General features: G+C 35.8%; 1 protein-coding gene across 1 annotated transcript; it reads left to right on the top strand.

Annotated features, from left to right (window-relative positions):
• The first annotated feature begins 2,117 nt into the window (after positions 1-2,117).
• LOC143917108 (uncharacterized) lies at positions 2,118-8,588 on the top strand. Its single transcript, XM_077438506.1, has 2 exons — positions 2,118-6,926; positions 7,029-8,588. The coding sequence occupies exons 1-2, from the start codon at positions 3,153-3,155 to the stop codon at positions 7,326-7,328; spliced, it is 4,074 nt and encodes a 1,357-aa protein (XP_077294632.1). The 5' UTR covers positions 2,118-3,152; the 3' UTR covers positions 7,329-8,588.
• Positions 8,589-15,728: the final 7,140 nt, after the last annotated feature.

Genomic DNA, 15,728 nt, shown 5'->3' with positions numbered 1-15,728 from the left:
TTCAAGTGATTGTTGGAGCTCTACTAATGTATCTTCAACGCCGTGTCGTCATAAACCAACTGGTAACGTGGTTACCAACGAACAAATTTCCTTGACTACACAATTGCGCTTCAAACTTTCGTGTCGGTAAAATTGTAATTACGAATATTTTTACTAAGAGATTTCTTCCCGGACATACAAGAAATCCTGAAAGTTCCATCGTAATTAGTTAAGTATATATATATATATATATATATATATATATATATATATATATATATATATATATATATATATATATATATATATATATATATATATATATATATATATATATATATATATATATATATATATATATATATATATATATATATATATATATATAGATAAAAAAACCATCATAATTTCAACAAGTAAGAATATGTGTAAATTAGCATTTGATTTTTTTTATAAATATATGAACTACCAATATTAGGATACATATTTTTTTTAAGTAACGAAAAAACGGGTGGAGGGGGGGTTGTAAAAATTAAACATCGCCCTGTTTCTTTTTTATTTAATACTACACGACTGCAACCAACCTACCTTCTGATTGCTACCACTTTTTAAATATAATTTCAAATTGATTTAATCCATAAATTTATGTGCAAGTTGATAATTATACATAGGTGTCGCTTTGGGGCATCCTGCAATGGCACCATGGTCAAAATATATATTTTATTAAAATAATAGTTCAAAAGGAATGAAAAATAATACTACTAGTTTTTTTTGGACCAGTCAATTTTTGATTGTTCATGGCCACTTTAACGGCAAGCATGCGTCTATGGGCTTAGTATCTGTATCCTTTTGTCCCTGTTCTTTTCCGGAGCAGGACGCAGACCACATTGTGTGGTCCTGTCCTGGGATGGAGGCTGAGGGGGTTCTCCTGGATAGCGTCAGGGGTTCTCTCATTGCCCCCCTGCATCATGGGGATCTAATAATGAATAAAGAAAGCATCGTTTAGAGCTTTCGAAAAGTTTGCGGAATGTTTTGGGAAGTTGTGTTCCCCTGGCTGCTAGGGTCAATTCCTTGACCTTTAAAGTGGGCTTTATATAGTAGTTTATAAAAAAATAATATAAAACTTTTAATTAGTAGTTACTACCCCTGGAATAGCTGTCGCATTTCTACCATTTTGTAAATGACATAATTTTCACACGTTATGTTGCATTCTTGTTTAAGTACTGTTGTCAGGTGGATGTATGTACATGCACTTGTAATCGCATCCGATCAGTTTCTGCCGCGATGACGTGTTTTCAAATGATTATATTCGCTCGTTCAGCTCGGTGAATGTGAATAGTTGTGTACGGCGAAGGTACAAACATTATTAATTGTTGAGTGCATCTGAAGTGTGGCTTTCACTGTTTGAAATTTCACCCAGGATGACAAAACGTTTCCTATTCAAACGACCCTTTGTAGTGATGTGTTGACGACACCTGTCGCAAAACACACAACGTAAAAAGCACAATCAAACTGCCTATCACTCAAGGTTTTTCATATCGTATTGGTTGTTCAAATACATTGTTCCGACTTTTGTAATGACGTGTGGCAAACAGTCTTATTAACTGATTGTCGATTGGCATTATTGACGAGTTGGCATTAGTGTCGGCCCAAGCGGAAATACGCGACGGTCGACAGAGTTCGAGCAGACGGCGTACGGACAACTTGTGTTCCGTACGCTCCGCTGAACCACCACGTGCAAATTTTACATTTCAATAAACTACATCAAACCATTATCGAAGTCTTTTCCATGATGGTCACTTCGAACCGGACACCAGTAACCTAGGCCACAACACCAAACGGACAAACCAATAGGAAAAAACGTGGTCGAGAAAAAATGGATGTCAATTAAGAAATCGGTATCGTTCCTTTGTTACTATCCATACCTTTCCAATACTAATAACATGTTTGCTTCTATTTCAGCAATATATTGATTGATGTACAGAGGTACATGACCGCGTGATTGACGCAGAAAATATATAAATAAAAACATAACCTACAAAGACGCATGGGACACAGAGGTAATCCAAAATTATCGGAACGATCACATAAACATCGTAAAGGATATTCAAGTAAGTGAATGTATTCAATCTCAGGCAATCTGTTCAAAAGGCAATCATGTGGGTAGGTCAGTTTTTATATGTTTTAAAGTATAACAATTAATTAACGCGATTGTATAAAATAATATCGCGCTACGAAGGAATGTTTCATCGGTCGCATCGAATTTCGTATTAAAAGTGTAAAATCAGATGTAGTGTAAAATTAGCAAAGCACGTGGGGAATTATACTTGTAGCCCCAAAGTGGCTTAAACCAAGTACATACCGGTATATTCATATCGGTAGATCTTTGTTTCTTAATGTGTGTAGAAACACCCTCCCCCCCCCCCCCTTCCACGATAAATGTGGAATTATACTTGTAGCCCCAAAGTGGCTTAAACCAAGTACATACCGGTATATTCATATCGGTAGATCTTTGTTTCTTAATGTGTATAGAAACACCCTCCTCCCCCCCCCCCCCTTCCACGATAAATGTGGAATTATACTTGTAGCCCCAAAGTGGCTTAAACCAAGTACATACCGGTATTCATATCGGTAGATCTTTGTTTCTTAATGTGTGTAGAAACACCCTCCTCCCCCCCCCCCCCTTCCACGATAAATGTGGAATTATACTTGTAGCCCCAAAGTGGCTTAAACCAAGTACATACCGGTATATGCATATCGGTAGATCTTTGTTTCTTAATGTGTGTAGAAACACCCTCCCCCCCCCCCCCTTCCACGATAAATGTGGAATTACACTTGTAGCCCCAAAGTGGATTAAATCAAGTGCATACCGGCATATTCATACATCGGTAGATCTCTTTGTTTCATAATGTGTGATGAAACAGTGGTGATTTAAAATAAATCACAAGACTTGTAGCCCCAAAGTGGTTTAAATCAAGCACCCACCAATTTAGGGTTGTAATTTCTTCCAAAATATGTTGGATAGATTCTGGTGATAATAGTTAAAGTAGAATATTAAGATTCACGGTTAATCATTGAATATTATTACCTTATCTCTACGAATAGTTCAATTGACAGCTATAGTAGAGAACAACTGTATTTATGAGACGAAATAGTGCAACTTTCTGAAACAAATGTCAAGTGCTGAAAACGAGGAAATAGAAGCTTCGACTTCCAAGTCGCATAAAGGTCGAAATCCAACTAGGGACGTAGAACCTATTAGAGACAGGTCAAGCTCTAGAATACATCAGACTCGAAGTCAGATTCAATCGATAGAAATATTAGCGAAGGAAAATAAAGTAGAAGTTATAATGACGTCAATAGAATTAAGGTATTCAGGCGCGGTACAAAGACTAAAAGGAAAAATAGATAAATCCTCCGAATTAGATGAAGGACAGTATCAAACCATTAAAGAAGCATACGATTATGTCCGAAAACTCCATTACGAGTATTTAGATAACCTTACAGACATATCGAAAGCGGCCAAAATAGACGAAGAGTACGATGCAATTACAATAACAGTTAAAAATCTTAAAGCAGCATTAGATTGCCAATCCTTTCAAGATAGTAAACTAAAGGTAGAGCAAGCAACAATTAAATTTGCTAGAGATAAGTTACCGACGTTAACCATTCCCACATTTCAGGGAGATCCATCTGAATGGAAATCGTTTCAACAAGCTTTTAAGAATATAATAGGAAACAAAACGGAATATTCGAATGTCACGAAATTACTATATTTGCATCAATCATTACTCGGTCCCGCTTTAGCAGCTGTATCAGGGTTAGATATTAGCTCAGACAATTATGAAATAACGTGGAGTATTTTAGACAAGCAATACAATTTACCAAGACTTAATCTTAAAACTAGGATCAACTCACTTTGTGACTTAAAATTAATCACAAAGGAATCACATATCGAATTGAGAGATCTATTAAATAAGGTAACGGTGTGTATTAAAAACATTGAATCATTGGGTTACGCGAGAGAAATTTTAGATCCATGGGTAACATGTTTAGTTCTAAGGAAATTACCATTTAGTTTATTAAAGGACTGGGAAACATCTCTGGTTGACAGAGAAATGCCACCGTACGAGAAGTTAGAAACGTTTCTGCAGAATAGATGTAACGTATTACAATCTACTGCATCTGTAATTACGGTGAAAGAATTCCCTCATAACCGTCAACGAATCAGGAGAACTCATGTCGCGAATAAAAACCCATCAAGTAAGGTAAACGCATGTGCATTTTGTCGAAATAATCATTTCATAGGCAAATGTGATAAATTCAAAGCAAAATCCAGTTTGGAAAGAAATGAATTCGTTAAATCTAATAACATGTGTTTTAAATGTTTAAATTCATCGCATAAGATAACAAATTGCAAGTCTAACTATAATTGCTTAAGGTGCAAACAAAACCATCACACTTTGTTGCATCAGGACGATACATTTAGTTCCAATAATACGGGAAGGAAGTCAATTAATGCTCATTCTACTCATTTCTCTCAAAGGGAGATAATTTTACCCACGGTACAAGTAGACATTATAACGTCCAATGGAACGGTCGTTAAGGGTCGCACATTATTAGATTCCGGCTCACAAGTCAACTATGTTACCACATCTTTCGCTAAGAAGAATAACTTCAAATTAGAGAAAATCTCTCAAGAAATTGTAGGTATCGCTAATCAAGAAAGTAGCATTCGTCACATCACCAAGGTGACCATAAGGTCTTCAACCACTAATTACTCAACCAAAGTGTTGTGTTTGGTATTACCAGAAATTACTGGCGAAATTCCAACTGTGAAACTGGATCAACAGTTAATTTCAATACCAGCGGGAATCAAGTTATCAGATCCCCTTTGGAATAAACCGACGCCAATCGATTTATTGCTCGGCGCCGAGATTTGCGTTCATGCTATGAAAGCAGGAACCATCCAGTTAGGAAAAGGTATGCCTATCTTAAAGGATACCGAATTCGGATGGACAATAGTTGGTCCATATCCCGAAGTAAATAATGCTCCAGGGAAGAGCCACATAGGCTTAAGTCAATTAGACAGTCACATTCAAAACTTTTGGATGATCGACCAGGTTCCTATGGTAAAACATCAATCTCTTGAGGAGAAAAGATGTGAGGAACATTTCCAAGCACACACATCACGAGATAAAAACGGTAGATTTTGTGTAGCTTTACCATATAAAAATTCCCCGGTAGTATTAGGAAGTTCATTGCACATTGCGGAGAAAAGACACAAAACTTTGGAAAGACGTTTTTTAGCCAATAATAATTTAAAAATGGAATACAATAAAGTTTTAGAAGAGTACATAAATTTAGGACATATGTCAGAGTGTGAACCTCCGGAGGCACATGAGGTTCATTGTTATTTACCTCATCACGTCGTGGTTAAGGAGTCTAGCCTTACCACTAAATATCGTGTAGTTTTTTATGCGTCCGCAAAGACAACGTCTAATATCTCACTAAATAATATTTTGATGGTGGGACCTAGTGTCCAATCAGATTTGTTAAGTTTACTACTCAACTTTCGACTCCATAAATACGTGATTACTGCGGATATTAAGCAGATGTACCGACAGATTCAAATAGCAGAGAAAAACAAAAATGTACAATTAAATCATAATTCGTTATGGTGGGACGGCCCTAGTTGGTTGAAATTAGACGAATCACGATGGCCTCGAAGACCTCCTGAGATCACAATAGATCTTCCAGAGAGAAGGGTAGTCACTAACGCTACCCTTGTGAGGGAAAATAATTGGATAGATAAATATTCTCATCTTCCAAGACTCCTTCGAGTTTTATCATATGTTCGTCGGCCACTAAGGAATAAACAATTAAACGTTAAAGAAAATAACGAACCGTCCGCTTTAGAATTAAATGATGCTTTAAATAATTTGATTAGGTTATCGCAAATGGAATCATTTCCATTGGAATATCGTTTGCTGAGCAAGGGACATCCAATTCCCAGTAGCAGTAAATTAGCTAAATTGTCCCCTCTATTCCACGAGAATTTAATTTGTGTTGGAAGTAGACTTCCTCTGGGAACAACTCTATCAACGTCACCCATTATCTTGTCAAATAAGCATAAACTTACACACATGATTGTCCGAGACGCGCACTTGAAATATATTCACTTGGGTACTCAAGCCTTACTGTCGTTATTGCGGCAGACCTATTGGCCATTGGCCGGACATAATACTGTCAAAGGAGTGGTGCGTTCATGTGTCATTTGTTTCAGAAATAAACCACTGTCACACAATAGATTAATGGGATTACTCCCGCTTGAACGTACCACTGCGAATTTTCCTTTCAGTCATGTGGGGATAGACTTCGCAGGACCTTTTCCTGTGAAGAGTGGTTGCAATAAGAATTCTAAGATAATTAAGGGTTACGTTTGTGTCTTTGTGTGTTTTTCCAGTAAGGCAGTTCACTTGGAACTTGTCGGAGACTTAACGAGTTCAAATTTCTTAAATTGTTTAAGAAGATTCGTAGCCAGACGTGGCAGGCCCAATACGATATATTCCGACAATGCTACTAATTTTGTCGGTGCAAGTCGTGAACTCGTTAATTTAGTAAAATTAATTTACGAACGTCCTCATGAGGAGAAGCTACTACGGTATGTAGCCTCCGAAGGGATTCGTTGGAAGTTTAACCCGCCAAGGGCGCCTCACATGGGAGGGCTGTGGGAAGCAGCGGTTAAATCCATGAAGATTCATTTAAACAAGGTGTTAAAGGCCACCACCTTAAATTTCGAATCATTTTGTACGGTATTGACTCAAATAGAAGCTTGCATGAATTCCCGTCCTCTTAGTCCCTTGTCTTCGGATCCACTAGACCTTTTACCCCTCACACCTGGACATTTCTTAATTGGCAGATCCTTACTCGCTCTTCCAATGGAGGTTAAATATAACACTAATGTCCATGCCAATCTGCTTCAGATACAATTGACCACAGCAGCATTTTGGAAACGTTGGTCGGCGGAATATTTACATTCTTTGCAGTTACGACACAAATGGAAGAAGGACTCGAGCAACAATCTGAGTGTGGGTCAAATGGTCCTGTTAAAGGAGGAACACATGCTGCCAACCCGATGGGTCTTGGGTCGAGTCACTAAATTGTATCCCGGACCAGATGGCAGAGTTCGAGTCGTCGACGTCTTTACTGCCAGCGGAGAGTTTCGTCGGTCCAGTCATCTAGTGGCGCCATTGCCGATTCTACCACAAGGACCACTTGACAGGAAGGAAGATCAGCAAGAGGGAGGAGAAACAGCAGCTTCAATTCCGTCAACTTCGGTAGCTTAGTTTAACCCGAAGACACTACCCCCAACTCATATTACTTATTAGATGTAATCATGAGTTTAAATCATTCAATGTTAATAGTAGTACTCCGTAATTCACTTTAATTGTGTTGTGTGTATAATTTAAGCTATTTTCATTTTAACATTCGGCAGTATATATCTCCGAATTTAATCTAATCATTTTGTCTTTATAATATAAGACTTGTCTCATGTCATCACTCGGAAGGATTATATCCGAGTTTAAAATAAACTGTTCAAATTTGACAGTTAAAATTAGATTCATGATTTGTTAATGTTAGTCTCCAAGCCACACTTAATGGAGCATCTTAAATTATTTCATGTCTACTTAATTATAACCTGCCGGGAGTCATCCGCAGGTCTTATGTTTCTTGTTATGAAAACATAAGTTAACTCTTACTGTTTATAGTATTTATGTGAATCATAGAATAAGTAAATATTATAATACTGAACATTTCGATGTTTAACGTAGAGACATCTATAATCATAGTTCGCCTTCATTTCCTGCTTGTAGGAATGAATGAATGACTTTCCAATTTACTTTTAATTTAGCAATGTTTGTGCTACTTGTTGATGAAATCAAGTTAACTTAGGAGCATTACACTCACTAATCAAGTTTAGTTGATCGGTAATAGCTGATCTGTCTTGACAACTGTAACAGTGTCAACATTGTATTGTCTAAGTTAACATCAAGATGAGGAATGCTTAAGTTTTAAACCATATACAGTCCACTCTCTCTTCTTTAAAGTAAACTTATCTTGTAATGCTTATTCACAGCTTCAAAGGAGATTTCAAAAATTTTAATGTAAATAGAAACAACATTCACCAGAGGTATACCTATAAGTTGAAATATTACTGAACCAATAAATTGATTTTATCCTCACACTGGATGAGGCAAAGGTTTCATTATTCACCCTCTATTTAATTATTTTAAGAGCTATGATTTATTGTAAACGACTCGTCAGTAATGCTGTAACTCTGTAGAATAACTGTATTGTTCAACAGTTTTCCTATGTGGGACTATGTTCCGACTTTTGTAATGACGTGTGGCAAACAGTCTTATTAACTGATTGTCGATTGGCATTATTGACGAGTTGGCATTAGTGTCGGCCCAAGCGGAAATACGCGACGGTCGACAGAGTTCGAGCAGACGGCGTACGGACAACTTGTGTTCCGTACGCTCCGCTGAACCACCACGTGCAAATTTTACATTTCAATAAACTACATCAAACCATTATCGAAGTCTTTTCCATACATCTTTGTTAATTAGGTAATACCTACATATACCTATATATGTAGTATTGAATTGTTAAAATTTGTTAGTAATAGGAATACATTTACATATTAGTACGTGGTCGACTATTGGGCAATTGGTTGGCCAATTTGTCGTACATACGATCTACGGTAGTGTAAGGTTTTTCAAGGACTGTGACAATGGAGATTCGATTAAAAAGTTTGTCTTCAAATCGAATTTTTCAAACCAAGTTTTGACGTAATAAAATCTAGGCCAAGCTACGATACAGGTATCATCGGCAGCGATCTCTACGATATACAATAAATTAAAATAATGTGAAGGCTTACGAAAAACTCTTTTGATTTTGCATGTATTATAAAATTGTATTTATGTTTGAATGTACATATATATATATATATATATATATATATATATATATATATATATATATATATATATATATATATATATACATATATATATATATATATATATATATATATATATATATATGTATATATATATATATATATATATATATATATATATATATATATATATATATATATATATATATATATATATATATATATATATATATATCAGTGGCGGACGGTGGGTGTGCCGTAGGGCATAGGGTATAAAATTAGCAATTAAAAAAAAATACTCGTTTTGCATTACAAAAATGTTTAATTTATTAGTTATTTATACATAAGTTCAATGCGACGTTTCTGAGACATAAACTTTTCAATCACGTCTGCATAGAATGTGTCTTTCTGTTTTAATTCCACCAATAACTTTTTTTCTATTGAAATTAAGCTAAGGCCACATAATCTATCTTGACCTTGCGTACCTCTATAGCAAGTTTTTATTCTTTTCAGCGCCGAAAAAGAACGTTCTGCTGAAGCTGTACTGCTTGGTATCGTTAATATTAATTCTCCCAGCTTAAACACCTCTTTAAAACCAGATTTGAGGTTATTTTTTGTCATGAATTGTATTAATTCATGAACAGGTTTCTCTGAAAATTCAGAGCTGGAATATAGCACAATGAGTTCGTTTTTCAATCGAATATAATCAAACAGTGATCCATAAAAATCTTTTAATTTATTAATTAAAACATTTGGAAAATTTTCTTTATATTCGTCATATTTATCATTACAAAGAAGGTGGAAATATTCTAATTTGGAAAGTGAAGAATATCTACATTCGACTTGTGCGATTATGCTATCAACTATTTTGAAATATAATTGACGAAATGAAGTTTTATCTTCTACTTCTGAATAATTTTTTAATCTTTGTGGCCTACGATCATGATCATCATTTTTTTCATTTAAATAATTATTCCATAACATTTCAAAATTATTATCCCTTTCGTATTTCAGTTGCTGCAAAACATCATTAATTTTTTTACAACAATATAAAACGTCCGAAGATTTAGATTGAAGAATGTTATACAAAACATCAGTTATTCCAAACAGTTTTGAAAAAATTTGAAGAAGTTTAATTGTTTGAAAATCCTCTAAAAAGCCTAAAAACCCTCGTGCTTTTATAACAGTATCTGTGTCCCATAATTCACAATTTTCTATAACATGTCGAAAAAAATCTGTAAATTGACTTCTGTATTGTTGTACTGTGCTACTTAAACGAGATGTAAAATTCCACCTTGTGGGTGCTACAGAGGGAAGTCTTTTTGTCACAAATTCCTGTAAAGCGAATACTCTTTTGGAAGATTTTGAAAAGTATGTAGACAATCCATTTAAAGTTTGAAAAAATGATTTACTTTCTTTAATATCAGAAAGACCTTGCTGCAATACTAAATTCAATACATGAGCATAACAGTGTGTAAAAAGAGCAAAAGGATAAGCATTGAGGACTTTGGATTGCAAACCATTTACGTGTCCACTCATTACACTTGCTCCATCATAAGTCTGTCCAACCAATTTGTCTTGAATTTTAAATTCTTCAACTATGTTCACCACGTGACGGAATAGACCATTAGATGTTTTATCAGCACTAACGTCTGTAAAACTAATAAACCGTTCATGTACATTGCCTTTACATACAAAACGTAAAACTGTTGAGAGCTGTGATTTTGTCATTATATCTGAAGTTTCATCGAGAATAATAGCAACAAAACTTGCTGACTCTACTTCATTTTTTATATGAACTTTAATAACATGAGCGATTGCTTCGATTATGTCATTTTGTATACTTAGAGAAGTACCACGAAAGGTAGTAGCAGTATTTAAATGAGTATCTAAAACAGAATCATATTCTCGAAGAGCATTTAGATATTCAATGTAATTGCCTTTGTTTACGGAATTACATGACTCGTCGTGACCTCGCAGGGACAGTTCTTGTTTTCCTAGATAGATTATTGCGTTAATAATTCGTTTTAAAACATCTCTATTTTTATTTACTTGTTCATTATGTCGACTTATTTCGGCTTTACGTTGACTGTCAATTAATACGTCGATTCGTTGTTTGCCAAACATTTGTATGGAAAGAAATGATTGAACGTGTGCCTGCGATCCTTCGTGTTTCTTCAGTGCTGCTGTCAAATGGTTGAGATCAGCAAATCCTTCTTTGTTCCACACATTAATATCTTTGGAGAACAATAAACATGGCCAGCAGAAAAGTTTGGATCGAATTTCACAGCCTGTAATCCATTCGAATTTTTTATAATTTGAAACGCAAAAATGTCTAGTGTAAACTTTTGTTTTTTCTTTATGCAAACTGGATAAATTTGGAAGAGACGGACACGGTTTCCCATATTTAATTATTTTTAATTTTATCTCAAAACTTCTATTTGAAAACGGAATAGTTAAAATGTCTTGAACACTGTTAGCCATTATTAGTTATTAGAGGTAATAATATGACCATAAAAATACGAATGTGCGAAAAAGTACGAGACCACGTGTCGCATCGCATTCGGTCAATTGCCGAGTGGTGCGGTGCGGTGCGGTGCGCGGTGCTCTGAAGTCGTAGCACACCGTGCGTCTTAATATCGCGAACAAACCTATACAAGCGAATATCCGCCTGCACACTCCAACCAAACCCACCAATTTGCTGCACGGCATAGGTATTCTCTCGTCGCGGCGCACAAACTACATACACACAACACGCTGCAGACTGCACACCACACCATACACGACCAAGCGCACGCGGTAAATACACCATACACATCAATGCCTGTTTATACAACAACACATTATTTTGTATTAAAATACTACTTTATGTGGTCTTTGGTTTTCACGGGTGTGCGCCGCACACCTAGCACACACCCAATATACGCCACTGATATATATATATATATATATATATATATATATATATATATATATATATATATATATATATATATATATATATATATATATTGTTTTCTTTACCCATGGTACGTACTAATTTGGTGCAAGGGGCATCAAGCTCCTCAACTAGATATCAGTTAATTTGTATTTGTTTAATCTATTTAAAATGTGCTGATCTGGTTGAAGGATTGTTGAATTTGAAAACGAAACGTGTTGGATTATTATATTTGTTTTTGATTTTAATAATATATGTACACATATAAAAAAACCAGAAGGGATGTATGTGGGTATGTTTGTATGTGGTGAGTGCGTCGACAAGTATGGAGATTTCAGAAAAACCAGTTTTAGAAATGACTTCGGTTCTTACTTCGGTTGCGTCTTCAGTTCCGACTTTGGTTCTTACTTCGGTTACGATAACAATTACGACGATAATGGTTGTTGTTTGTTATTATTATTGTACATAAAACTCTATTTTAATTCATCTATAAATTCCTTTTCCTGAAACTACCCGTTGAAATATCAACGGGCACAACACTAGTTTTTTTAAATTATGTTTTATTTTTTTATTATTGTATAATATTATTTTTTTTGTTTAGTTATCGTGACGACTTGGGACTACTCTGTAATGTTACTATGGAAAAATTGTAAAATAGAAAAAAAAAATTAACTACACCTAGCTCACTTACTAAGTAATTGTCTACCAGGAAGTCATGGGTTAAAATCTCGGCTGTAATCGTAAGATTTATTCAATTTTCTTTATGATTACGAGTACGTATGTATATTGTTGCTGACAAGATCTGATTGGCTATTAAATCCAGATCGACCGTCTTCTGTAATAGTTTCCTAATTTATTTAACTTAATTGTTGAGACAGTTCTTATAAAGTTGGCATCCTCTTCCTCTCTCGCCATTTCGGCTGGTCCGAATTTGTTGATTGTTGCAAGCATACACATGCTTGCGGTTTGTAATTAATATATGTACATATACCTAAATTGAATAACGTATTTAGATGTGTACATTGTTAGGCATAGTATCGATTTGTGACCTGTCATGGCACTAGATTTAGATGAAATAAAGGCATTTAAAAAAAAATCGTCTATGTAGGTAACCTACGTTGGATCACTTAATATAAACAATTCTTACATTATGTATATCGAAAATTTTGAAGATAAAAAAAATAGAACACTTTATTAAAAAGGACTTTAACCTTTCAAAGCGGGGTAAAAGCCTTTCAAAAAAAAAATAAAAAAATCAGAAAGGGTAGTAAATCCCTATTTCCCAGCAGAAATTTCCAAACCCCATAAATTCATTAAGTGGAAAGTGTCTCGTGACGACACTTGACGCCACAGCACGTGTCAGTGCGAGGGCGCGCCGCTCAATCCCGCACGATTGCGTGCACCCGCTCAGGTGCGACGCGGTCAATCCACTCGAGCACTAAACATATCTACCTAATTTTATTAAACCCGAAAACGAGTGAACTTTCGCTCTCTCTCCGTCCGACCGGGTCAGCTGATAAAAGTGTCACATGCGACACGCGTGCCGCTCAAAGCCGAGCAGAAAAGGGGAGGGGTGAGGGTGGGGGCTAGATAGGGAGAGGGGAGGTGTGCGCGGGGGGTGCAAGGGTGGGTGGGGATAGGGAGACGACCGATCAATTTATTCAAGGCTGCCCGCCTGGGACGCCAGTGGTCGTGATCTGGTCACGAGCTCTCGGCAAAAACGGAAGTAGCGACGAGACGATCGACGTATTCTTATTGCGCAATGTTTTGTGTGTACACAGTGTGCGAGCGAGAGGCGATGGCGCGAGTGCGAGTGCGAGGGGGATGGCGATAGCCGTTGGCAACCGTGCGCTCGATTGATTGATTGCAATCGATGGTTTTGTTTTTACCGTGCGTAGGGCCGGTATCTGGACATGTACCCCCTGGATCGGTCTCCGTGACGAGACAGAATGTTAAATTACAGAAAACGCAAATATCGGAAGGCAAAGATCGAAAAAAAATGGTACATGGTAAACGGTACATACTCACTTAATTTGCGCGAGCAGGATACAACAGGTACAAGAGGAACAGGCTTTTCCTCCCGTATTAATGTGCGTGCGCAGAATACGGGAGGAAAAGCATGTTGCTCTTGTTCCTGTTGTATCCTGCTCGCGCAAATTAAGTGAGTATGTACCGTTTACCATGCACCATTTTTTTTTGATCTTTCGACTTAAGATCTTTCGATTTTCGATCTTTGCCTTCCGATATTTGTTTTTACTGTAATTTAACATTCTGTCTAATCACGTAGACCCCCCCTGGACACATACTCCCCGGAAACATACCCCCAGCCAAAAACTCCCTGGAAATTAGCCTCCCGTGCAAAAAGCCCCCGTGCAAATAACCCCCGCTACGGATAAAAATTGTTTAAAAATAGTAATAAATAATTAATAATTAATAATAAAGTAAAGTAATAAATAAAAATAAATTAAGTGTAGTGGAGCATATTGAATTTTAATTTATATACAATATTTAATTTTAATTTATTTTTGTAAATAGAATTTAAAATTTAAATATCAATTTAAAAGACCAGTTAGCGTTTGCGTTCTGTGGTTTTGAAAGTTAATTTTAATAGAAGTATATATTATTGAATATTGGAATTTGTAAAATCAAGAAAAGGAAAAGAAAAAGAGATTAAAATACAATTGATTTTGGAGTTTTGTATATTTTAAATTATTATTTTATTTTATTTTATTGTTACAATCAATATACACTCGTCATTACAGATCGCTCCAATGCGACGGGTGTACGATAACGGTCAGAAATACAATAATACATATACAATCAGAATACATAGCATATAACAATTAATTATATAACAATTAATCAGAAATAATAATCATAGAGACATCTATGGATTATTTTTTAGATTTCTTGTGTACAATTTTTATACATATAATAAATACGAAATTATAGAGACGTCTATAGAGATATCTATAGATTTCAGATTATTGTGTATAATTATTACAAATTATACACAGACAGATTTTGTGACAACAGGAAATGATCTAATACCAATTTTTCAGGAACCGTTTCAGCAATGATCAGATAAAATTGGCAAACTCCGATAGAGAAACGATCGATTTGGAGTCACAAGACCCCCAAACCTAACCAGCAGTTTGACGAGGACTCGAACCTTCGGTCTCAGTGGTGCTAATTATATACGCTACCATTAAGCCAAACTGCTGGCTTTGCAAAAAAATGATTGATTACTGATTTTTTATTGTTGATTATTCATTATTTATAAAGAATCTGATATTGTGCGTATTATTATTATCTGTATTTTTCTGGCTGAAATAAATTAGCATTGATACTAACTTTTTATACTGTCAATTTTTATAAAATATTTTTATCCTTGACGGGGGGGGGTGGGAGGGGGTTATTTGTACGGGGTTTGCACCGGGGGATTAATGTTCAGGGGGTTTTTGACCGGGGGTATGTGTTCGGAGGGTATGTGTCCAAGAACCCGTGGGGCCTTTTGAAATGTTGCTGATTTGACGTTGTAAATATAGCAACTCTGTCATGGTTTTAAGTAATACATATCACAGGTCGCTTTTGACATCATGAAGGACGCATAGACAGAGGGGCATGTCTCGAATATTTTTAAATAATCGGTTTTGGATTTCTTGAGGTCAATTACTCATGTTTATTTCCGAGTGAATTCGTGATGGGCTCTTTGGGTTTGAACTCTTCGACCTTTTGTAGAGACGCTTAACTCGGCTTTGCAAAAAAATCCTAAAGGATGAGTGTCACGTTCCAGAGGCTCTATTTGGCTTTAAGTTTTGGGTGCCTAAGAGGCTGAGAGAATTC

This window comes from Arctopsyche grandis, chromosome 9 (genome assembly GCF_051622035.1).
Source record: "Arctopsyche grandis isolate Sample6627 chromosome 9, ASM5162203v2, whole genome shotgun sequence".
Lineage (NCBI taxonomy): Eukaryota > Metazoa > Arthropoda > Insecta > Trichoptera > Hydropsychidae > Arctopsyche > Arctopsyche grandis.
This window is presented reverse-complemented; position numbering and strand designations above follow the sequence as displayed.

Coding starts and splice junctions, on each gene's coding strand:
- LOC143917108 (XM_077438506.1), top strand. CDS start 3,153: ATGTCAAGTGCTGAAAACGAGGAAATAGAAGCTTCGACTTCCAAGTCG. Junction 6,927..7,028: donor TACTCGCTCTTCCAATGGAG/GTTAAATATAAC, acceptor CATTCTTTGCAG/TTACGACACAAATGGAAGAA.